The 10,927-nt window shown below is 41.3% G+C and overlaps 1 protein-coding gene across 1 annotated transcript; it reads right to left on the reverse strand.

The window, feature by feature from the left end:
* Positions 1-1,731: 1,731 nt before the first annotated feature.
* On the reverse strand, positions 1,732-10,174 carry LOC126071022 (vomeronasal type-2 receptor 26-like). Its single transcript, XM_049875333.1, is given in 7 exon segments — positions 1,732-2,420; positions 2,423-2,668; positions 5,115-5,238; positions 7,473-7,590; positions 8,070-8,257; positions 9,647-9,938; positions 10,170-10,174. Coding segments are annotated over 7 exon segments (1,662 nt in total).
* Positions 10,175-10,927: the final 753 nt, after the last annotated feature.

Raw genomic sequence — 10,927 nt, forward strand, 5'->3', positions numbered from 1 at the left:
GGTTTTCTCCAGCTGCTTATGAAAGGCAACTTTAAAAGGTATTTTTAGACGCCCTGCCCCATTGTTCTGAGGAATGGCTTTGTTTCTGTGCCTTGGCCCACTTCTTGTTATTTTGTTTGCAGATTTTGGGGGCCCTCTGTTCCTTGTCTTACTAAGTCTCTAGGTTCCACACTCAACCCCCTATTACCTCTCTTATAATATAGTCTCTTTCTCTTGGATTTGCTTCTCCTCTAACCACACCAATCTCTTTGCTATTTTTCAAACAGGCGCCCTCTGATCTCAGGGCCTTTGCTCCCTGTCTTAGTTTCACTTGTTTTTTCAGCTCTTTGTTGTAAAGAGGGCTCGATGGAAGTGTCTGTCTATTCTGCCATCTTGGCTCCACCTCCACAAAAATGCTTGTATGGAATATCTAGAATGGACAAATCCATAGAAACACACAGAAGATTGATGGTTGCCAAGGCCTAGGAGAAGGGAAGAATTGGGAGTAACCTCTTAACGGGCAATGTGTATTGTTCTGGAGTGATAATCAGGTTCTAGAAGTAGGTGGTGGTTACAGAACAATGTGGGTTCATTAACTGACACTGATTTTGATTTAACATCAAAATGGTTCATTGCATGTTATAATAACTCTACCTCAATGATAAAACCGTTCCATCAAGTCTGGTATTTGGACGAAAAATAAGCACAAACACAAAAATCTATCAATAGAAGGAAGAAATCATGTAGGTAAGAAACCGATCCACATATATGTGAGAATTCAGTATGTGATAAAGATACCATTTAAAACAGTGGGGCAAAAATCTTGTAATAACAAGTTTATGGATAATAGATGATACATTTGTGCAAGACATGTGAACTAATTACCTCTTGAATTCAGGAATATACTAAATATATTATAAACCTACAGTTAACATTTAAAATCTCTAAAGGGGTCAAGTGTGCCTGACCCAAGCCATGGTGTTTCCAGTTGCCTCATATGCCTATGAAAGATGGACAATGAATAAGGAAGATGGAAAAAAAAAATTGATACCTTTGTATTATGGAGTTGGCTAAGAATACTGAATATGCAATGGACTGCCAGAAGAACAAACAAATCTGTCTTGGAAAAAGCACAGCCAGATTACTTCTTAGAAACAAGGATGTCTAGACTTCATCTCACATACTGTGGACATGTTATCAGAAGGGACCAGACACTGGAGAAGTTCATCACTCTTGGTAAAGTAGAGGATCACCAAAAAAGAGAAAGACCCTCAGTGAGATGGATTGACACAGTGGTGGCAACAACGGGCTCAAGCATAACAATGGTCATGAAGATTGTGCAAGACCAGGCAGTGTTTCATTCTGTTCTCCCTAGGGTCTCCGTGAGTCAGAACCAACTCAACAGCACCTAAAAACAACAACAAAGGGTTCAGAAGAGAATAGAATAGAAAGCCGCAGTACAACTTAAATATTTTCCAAAAAACATGATTGTTTACAGCGACTCTCAGTTGACTAAAGGAAGTGTAGTAATTAATGCACAAACAACATTTTCTGGATAACCATTGATCTGAGATAACATTCACATTTGTGATCATGAAGGCTGGCTGAGAAATGTTGTACACAAGAATTCCAGAACTAAAGGAGGCAGAACTTGTTCCAAAGTAAAGAAGTAAAGCAGTTTCAACTATTTTCTAACATCTGGATGCAAAATCACCTGGTTTATTGTTCGGTAGCCTAAAAACGAGACAGGCACTAGTGAGAGAAATTCTTAGACCACATCTTTCCCCTGAAATCTATTTTGTCCCTTAGTCCTTTCAAAGCATTCTTATCAGGCTTTATTAGAATAATGTAGCACTTTGGGGCAAAGCTGCAACCTAGTAGCCCCAAACTAGAGGTCAAGATGGAGAAGATCTCCATGGCCACCATGGCCTTCCCCTTGGTGCTGTGGTAGACAGGAAGGAAGGTGACCCAAACACTGCAGAACATCAGCATGCTGAATGTCAGACACTTGGCTTCACTGAAGGTATCAGGCAGGTTCCTGGCCCCGTAAGCCAAGGAAAAAGTCCCCATGCCCAAGGATCCCAGGTATCCCAGGACACAGTAGAAGGCAGTGACTGAGCCCTTACTGCACTCAACGATGAGGTGTCTGGGCTCAGAGTGTGTGTCTATGTCAATGAAAGGGGGAGAGGTACCCAGCCAGATACCACAGATAATCACTTGGATCAGAGAGCAGATGGCAACCACAGAGTTAGAAGCCCCTGAAACCAGCAACCACCTCATGGTTCTTCCGGGTTTCATGGTCTTCAATGCCAGAATCACAGTAAGAGTTTTGGCCAAAACCGTAGAAACAGCCACAGTGAACACAACTCCAAATGTGATGTGTCGGAGAAGGCAGGTGGCTGTGTTGGGACAGCCAATGAAGAGTAAGGAGCAGAGGAAGCCAGGAGGAGGGAGAGGAGCAGCATGTAGCTAAGAGTGTGGTTGTTGGCCTTGACTATGGGAGTGTCTCGGTGCTTCACAAAGACCCACAGAACCGCAGCTGTGACAACAGAGAAGCACAAGGCAATGCAGGCCAGAGTCACCCCCAGTGAATCTTCAAAGGACAGGAAAGTCACAACCTTTGGGAGGCAGTGATTTCTCTCACTGTTTGGGTACTCATGGGCTGGACACTAGACACATTGCTGTGCATCTGGAGAAAAAGCAAAGATTCGGCATTTCAGTTTCAAAAGCTCTTCATTTTACCAAGTTTACATTTGCCTTCTTTGTGCACACTGACCTCCTCAGATTAATACTCAGACACACCAGATTAAGATTCTGTATTCCTGACCCAGAAACCCTGGTGGCGCAATAGTTAAGTGCTACCGCTGCTAACCAAAATGTCGGCAGTTCGAATCTGCCAGGCAGTCCTTGGAAACTCTATGGGACAGTTCTACTCTGTCCTATAGGGTCACTATGAGTCAGAATCGACTCGATGGCAGTGGGTTTTTAGGTTTATTCCTGATCCAGGGAGAACGCTTTCAGCTGCAGGTAAGAAAAAATCCAGTCAAACTGAATCTTCAGCTAATGGTACAAAAAAGGTCTATTATATTGTTAAGCACTAAGATTGTCACAACCATTTCCTCTGCTGTCCCCAGTGTATTCTTGATGATTGGCCCTGTACTGCCATAGTTGACAGTATTTTCATGGAATAATCAAGTCTAAAAGTTTCCTTATTCTCACTCAGATTGAGAGAGAAAGAAGATTCATGTAGCTCTCTGAAGTGTGAGGATTATCTTTCCCAAAACAATTTAGCCCTGTTCTTCTTGATGTTTCTAACCATAAAGGTTCCCTCCTCCCCCCTTTTTTTTCTAAATCAGTTACTGGTTGTGATGGTTAAGGCTGTGTGTTGACTTGGCTGGGCCATGATTCTCAGTGGTTTGAGAGTCCTGTGATGCTGTGATGACTTCCATGATGAGACTTGATATTATGGGATCATCTCCATGATGGGATCTTCTGTGAGTAACCAATCAGTTGAAAGGGAGTTTCCCCGGGCGTGTGGCCTGCATTGAATATAAGTGGATATTCTGGCAAGACTTGTGGGCTTTTACTCATTCTGGATCCGGCAGGTGTTCATCTCCTGTTCATCTGACCTTAGATTCTTGGGACTTGAGCTAGCAGCTTTCCTGTGGTCTTGCCTGCTGGTCTTGGGATTCATCAGTCTTCACAGCCTGTGAGTGTGAGCCGTGCTCTCTGACCTGCTGATCTTGGGTTCGCCAGTCTCTGTGGCTATGTGCATCAGGAGAATCCTCTATCTTGAACCACAGACTTGGGATGTCCCAGCCTCTACAACCGTGTGAGCCATTTTCTTGATATAAATGCATATATTTATACATCTTATTGGTTTTTCTTCTCTAGCTAACCCAGTCTAAGACACAGGTTAAGGTGCTGGGAATTCACATTGACCAGTAGGGGCTATAACTAGTTCTGAACTTTGGTTTAACTTTGCACAAGATTCATAAGCTATGGGGTAAAAAACCCTGTTTCAGTAAAGTCAATTCCTACACACAGCAAACCTATAGGACAGAGTAGAACTTCCCCATAGGGTTTCCAGGTAGTGGCTGGTGAATTCAAACTTCCCGCCCTTTGCTTAGCAGACAAATGCCTAACAACTGTGCTAAGGGGTACAGAGATAGATACCAGAACATTCTTTGGGATTTGGTGGGAAGGTATGAAGGATGGATATTGCAGAAGCAAAACGACAATGCCTTCTTATATTTCTTTTCTGTTTTAATAATAAGGGGTGTATCCTTTGACATACTGACCTTTTCATGAATATATAATGTCCTTCTTTGTTGTAATGATTTTTTGCTCAAAGTCTACATTGTCTGGTATTAGCATAGCAGCTCCAGCCCTCTTTTGGCTAATATTTGCATGGAATATCAATGTTCCACCCTGTCACTTTCACCGTATGTGTGTCTTTATAACTCACTGTATGTGAGTTTCTTACATGCAGTATTTGATCATTTATTTTTTTCTTTTCAATACATTAGGCCAATCACTGCCTTTTAATTGGAGAGTTTAATCAATTTATATGGAAGGTAATTATTGATAAAACAAGACTTCTGCTTTTTGTTTTCTACTTATCGTATGCCTTTTTTGTTCCAGAATTCCCGCATGATGGTCTTTTTTAATGATTCATATATTTTTTTCTTGTGTACTATTTTGATTCCCTCTTGTGTATTTTTCTGCATGTATTTTATAATTACATATATACAAAAAACATGTATACATAATCATGATTAATTGATTTTTATCTTGCAACTATTTAGATTACCTCTTGTGTATTTTTTCAGCGTATATTTTAGTGTATTCCTTAGTAGTGACCTTAGAGCTTACGATTATCGTCTTAACTTTATAACAATCTATTCTGAATTAACACCAATTTAGTTCCAATAGTGTACAAAAGATCTACTCCTTTCCCATAATGTTGTAGCAATATTAGGTATAAAAGTAAATATGGTGAATGAATGAGTGAAAGAGAAAACAGAAGACAATCATGGCCTAGGACCCCACTGCAACTTCCCCTTCCTGTCCTTTTCATGGAGAGAATGGCGCGAGGGCTGGCGTTATTAGAGGGCAGTCATAAACATTCATACCTGTCTGATATGAAGTCTCTGTCTCTAGGCAAATTGTACAAATAAAGCAACAGAATGGCCTTTCTTCTTCTGGAATTTTCCTGGATCCTGGACCACAGCTCTGGCTACACACAGATTGAGGAGTCTGCAGAGAAACAAGGATGCATTGGTTATTACTTTGCACATTATTAGCAGTTTGTCCACTAATAAGCAAGAAATTGGATCTTCTATTACACTTTCTGGCACTTTTCCAGCTCCATCCTGTTGATATTACCTAGATCTCTAAACATAAATTACCAATAATATTGTTCCTCTTTCTTTAACTGGTTACACATACAATCAAAATTTTACCGAAGTAGCTGGTGACTTTCATTTCATACATCATCACCTGAAACATCCCCTGAGTGTTTCTCTCCTTGTTTTTTGCTACTTTATCTTAAAGTCCTTTCAGTGTAGGTCACTGTATCATAAGGATTCTGAGGCCTTGTATGTCCAAGGATAATTTTACCATGCCCCCATACTTGACTGGATATAAGAGTTTAGGTATTACATGGAAGAATTTAACAATGTGATAAATAGACTTCCTACTAGAGGTACCTACATAAATAAATTGAAGTGTACCAGCAAAGAACGATGAGTGGATGTTATGGACCCGATATTGGGGTTAATCCAAATCTGAGTTCATGAGTTCAGGTATAGTACCCCTTTGTCAGGCATTTAATGAAACCTTAAAAGTGGAAGTATCACTTCTGTACAAACATCCACAAAACTGCCCAAGATTGATAAACTGTAGTAAGTTGGATGAAATGACGGGCAGTGCTTTCAGAAGATAAACAAAACAATGATGACTTCTCGATAGAGAAATTACTGATAGAAAAAAGAATGAGGATGAAATCTATAAAGAGATCGCTGAAATCCAGACTCTATCTGTGTTTACAGTGCATCTAAACATAGGGATTGGAGCATGCATGATTAAGACTCTTCTGTGATATAAGGAGGATAACCAAGTATAAAATTTAAAAAGTAGGTCCATTACCTCCCTTCAGTGTATGCATTCCAATACTTAACGCCTAATCGAACCCAAATTAAAAACAATCAAACAATTACACATATAAACTTACTCTTCCCAGAGGTGCAGCCGTATAATATGTGAAAGTAATATCATAAATTTAGCCCTGGGTTAACAGGGTGCCAACTCAATCGCCTCTCATGGCTCTGTTCAGATAAAGCTACAATGTATACGTCCAATTTTGAGATGATGTCATACCTCTTTGAATCCAACAGGCCATTCTATCATCTCTTTGTTGATGACTAACTCTTGATCGTGTGGATTATTGAAGATAAACTCTCTGACTTTAATCAGCAGGCTAAAATCACCAGTAAAATTCACAGGGTTTCCAATATCATACCGTGTCATAGAGTTTTTTTTCTCATCCAAGAATATATTGTCCCCAATGCTGTTTGTAAATTGGATATTCCTTATAAATGGATGAAGCTAGAGGTGAGGCATAATTTTAAAACAGGATTGCATTCAAATTAGAGATGGAGGGCTCATACCTACCAATTAATTCTTCTTTCCCCACCTCTCTACCCTCAGGATTTTGTTATGGTAGTTGCTGATTTTTTTGTGTGTGCCCACCATCTCATGGTCTCAAGGGAGAATGCCACCAGGGCTCCAGAATAATGGAGGCCTAATCAAATCCAATCATGACACCATCTAGAGGTTGGCTTACATGTTTGCTTTGATCCAACCCTGACCAAAAAAGTCTGCTCGCGGCTTCATTAAAACTGGTGTAAATGAAGATTTTAACATCCCAACAAATCCATTTTCATCCTAGCTAATCCCAGAATCTTACATGTATTGTGTGGGTTTTCATATGTCAAATTGGGACTATAACCCCCGCTCCCATGATATCGCAGGTTTGGTAAGAAAAAATAAATAAAGCACTTGTCAGAGTGTCACCAGGTATGGCTCAAAAAAAGAACATTTCCCAAAGACATTTTAGAATACCAAGGAAGGGGAATGTATGTATCCCAGGGAGAAATAAAGACTTGACCCATTTTTACCTACCTGTGAATTCGCATGAGTTGTGGTTGGGTCATATCTTACATATTAGGCCTTAAGAAACTTTTCTGATAACCATTTTGTTATTGCATGGTCTTTAACTGAACTTCTCCCCACACCCCATGACCAGGGTTTTCCAAGTTGATACTCAAAAATTGCACTTATCAGTATATCCACTGGGAACAATCTTTCATTCATTTTGCCTGATCCTATTGACCATGAGTCACAAGCCTGGTCATGCTGCTGTGCCTCAATAGAATACCACCAATGCCATTAGGTGAACAATACAAATCCTGCCTCTGGAGGAGATGTACCTGCCAGGGGAGGAGCGTAGGTCCCTCTGCATTTCCTGTAGATCCCATTTCTGTGTTAATCAGAAGCATTTCATGGAGGGCTTGGGCCACAGTATATACAGCATTATAGACAGGATAGCTAGAATCAGACAAGTTCATCATGCCCAGAGAGACTGGCACCGACTCTAAGGAAGCATTTGGTGGGCAGTTCTCGATTTCTTCACATTGTGTCCCGACAATCAAACAATTAAATATTTGAAGCCAGATTTTCCTGAGGTAAAAGTCTTCTGGATACCTGGATGGGTTCACTCCCTTGACAAAGTGTCTGAAGCCAGGGATTGCCTTCTCCCAATGTGAAAATAAGAGGCTTCCACAGATGTCATGCAAAAGATTATGCCAGTTTTCTTCCATGATCCATACCTTTCCAGAGATTAAATAAGTTTCTGTGAAATAGCTTATAAATTTGATACTCTCAGCATCACCATACAGTATATACACATTTGCTAATGAATCCCTGATCCTGTCTCTCAACATCAACGTACTGACTTCGTGTAGTCTCCTGATCTCAGAGACTTTTTCTACAAAGGCCACACAGATACTTTCCTTTAATATCTCTGCTTCCAGGTCCTGGGGAACTGCTCCCCTTTCATATCTTCAGAGACAAAAAGCCCCACCCAGGTCCAGCCAAAATGCATCAATAACTGGATCATTCCATGGACCAGAAAGCCATCCTTGGAGGCCATCGGATACAGTGATGGGAACCGGTCTTTGTCACTCAGAATAGGATCAAAAGGACCATATGTGACCTGAACATGAAACAAAGAAAGGTCATGAATCTGAGTTGCATGGGATTTCAGTGGTCTTCATTAGAGAGGGAGTAAGAGAATTCTCTCTGTGGAAGGGGGAATTAATGGAATATCTGCTGAAGAAAAATAAGAAACTGCATTGGACACTCCACAGTTCTTTTTTCATTCTGTTCAAACAGAAGACCATATATTCCAGCCTCCCTGCTTTCAGGACATGATGTGTAACCCCTGGTGTGACTTTCAGGCTAAAGCATAAAAGATGATGTGGAAGATCTCCGTGTGCTCATCATCTCCTGCAGGTCAACAGAAGAAGGCACTAATATCAGCTGGTGCACCTGCACGATGGTAGTGTTTCCACCAGCTTTAAGCCTGTGGCTTAGTAACTGAGGCCCATCTCCCTAGCGATCAATGTTGGATATGAACCCTGATAATAAATATTTCCTGTTACACCCTTGATATTTTGGATTTAACTTAATACCTCAGCATACTGTAGATTATCCTGAGGAGCACAATTATAAACTCTGAGTCTCGAAATATGATTTTTCCATCACAGAATTCTCGTAACGTAAGGCTCTTATTTTGGAGCCCTGGTGGCACAGTGGTTAAGAACATGGTTGTTAACCAAAAGTGCTGCAGTTCAAATCTACCAGCCGCTCCTTGGAAACCCCGTGGAGCAGTTCTACTCCGTGCTGTAGGGTCGCTATGAGTTGGAAGTGACTCGACAGCAATGGTTTTTTTTTTTCAATCTTATTTTGGCCTTAATTCTTTCTGACTGCTGCTTGTCTTAGATCAGGTTCCCTGGAAAGGGACTTTGATATGGAGAGTGGCATGTGGAAAGTTTATGGGAGTGCCCTCAGGAGACACACCTCTGGGCACATGAGAAAAGCAGGATTGGACAGAGGGAGAAGCTGAACCATAAGAAAGCTGCATCTGCATCTCAACTGATTGTTGGGGACTTTATTAATATACCATATTCGGACTACAGGGCCAGGCCTTACCCCCACATCAATTATTTATTGGCCTCTGTCTGTCCCCTGAGAAGGGTTTTATCCTGGTTGGGGAAGTTCCCTGCCTGGGGCATTTTCGACAAGGCACACAGCTATCTGTTGAAGGTGAGCAGATTATATTTCCAGAAGTTGGCGTGGATGTATTGGTCCTGAGCTGTAATCTGGGCTGAGCTTCAAAGGATACACAGCACTGCTCCTTCCCCTTCCTTCATCCTCCTTCATGGCACAAGCTATAAGCTCACAATCCTCAGAATTCATTGGAATTTGTGGACAACAGTCAAGGAATACATAAACCCTCCTTCCTCCTTTCCCTTGATCAGACAGCAGGGAATGCCATTGACACTACCTGATCTTATGTTTCCAGAGCTCACAATCCACTGACCTGTGGGCTTTTGTAGAGCTCCAGCAGTGTTCCAACCTCTGCAGAGGATGCTGATTTGCTTTCCACAATGCTAGCGACAGATTTGCTCTGTCTCCGGCAGTTGTGATTAGGGAGAATCTGCCTCCCTCCCGAGAGCCAAAACAGGGCACTCTCTGAGGTTCTGTGGTCCCTGGGAATGGCATTGTAGAGGTCAAAACCCAAGGACAGGTTGGGGAGCAGGTAGGGGTTCTTGTTGATCTCCTCAATGGCAAAGTGAAAGACCAGAAAAAACTGGTAGTTTTTTGGGAACAACCTAAAAAGAGTGGACATCATAAGGGAGAATGATCAAGTCATAATTATTCAGGAGTAACTTTAAGCCAAGGCAAGGAAAAATAATATTTTAGAACTCTGTTTTTCTCCTTTGTTTCTTTAGTTCCTTTATTGCACCACAAGGAGACATCTTCTAGAATTTTTTCTAATCTCACTCTCAATTAAGTTTTTATACCCTAGATATAATGCATATCCAGTATATGTAAGTACATACAGCATGACCAGTAAGCACGGGCTTACAGTAGGCAAGGTACACATGCATTTAGCTGGGTTTACTTACTAAACTGTAGTGAACAATTTCACATGGATTTCAATGTCTTTTTTATCAGTTTGTCGTACTGTGGGGGATTGCGTGTTGCTGTGATGCTGGAAGCTATGCCATCGGTATTGAGATACCAGCAGGGTCACCCATGGAGGACAGGTTTCAGCTGAGCTTCCAGACTAAGACAGACTAGGAAGAAGGACCCAGCAGTCTACTTCTGAAAAGCATTAGCCAGTGAAAACCTTATGAAAAGCAGTGGAGCATTGTCTGATAAAGTGCTGGAAGATGAGCCCCCCGGGTTGGAAGGCACTCAAAGATGGCTGGGGAAGAGCTGCCTCCTCAAAGTAGAGTCGACCTTAATGACATGGATGGAGTCAAGCTTTCAGATGTTCATTTGCTGATGTGGCACGACTCAAAATGAGAAGAAACAGCTGCAAAAATCCATTAGTAATCAGAACCTGGAATGTACGAAGTAAGAATCTAGGAAAATTGGAAATTGGCAAAAATGAAATGGAATGCAAAAATATCAATATCCTAGGCATTAGTGAGCTGAAATGGACTGGTATTGGCCGGCCATTTTGAATTGGACAATCATATAGTCTACTGTGCTGGGAATGCCAATTTGAACAGGAATGGTGTTGCATTCCTTGCCAAAAAGAACATTTCAAGATCTATCCTGAAGTACAACACAGTCAGTGATAGGATAATAT

The sequence above is a fragment of the Elephas maximus genome, chromosome 3 (assembly GCF_024166365.1).
Source record: "Elephas maximus indicus isolate mEleMax1 chromosome 3, mEleMax1 primary haplotype, whole genome shotgun sequence".
Classification (NCBI taxonomy): domain Eukaryota; kingdom Metazoa; phylum Chordata; class Mammalia; order Proboscidea; family Elephantidae; genus Elephas; species Elephas maximus.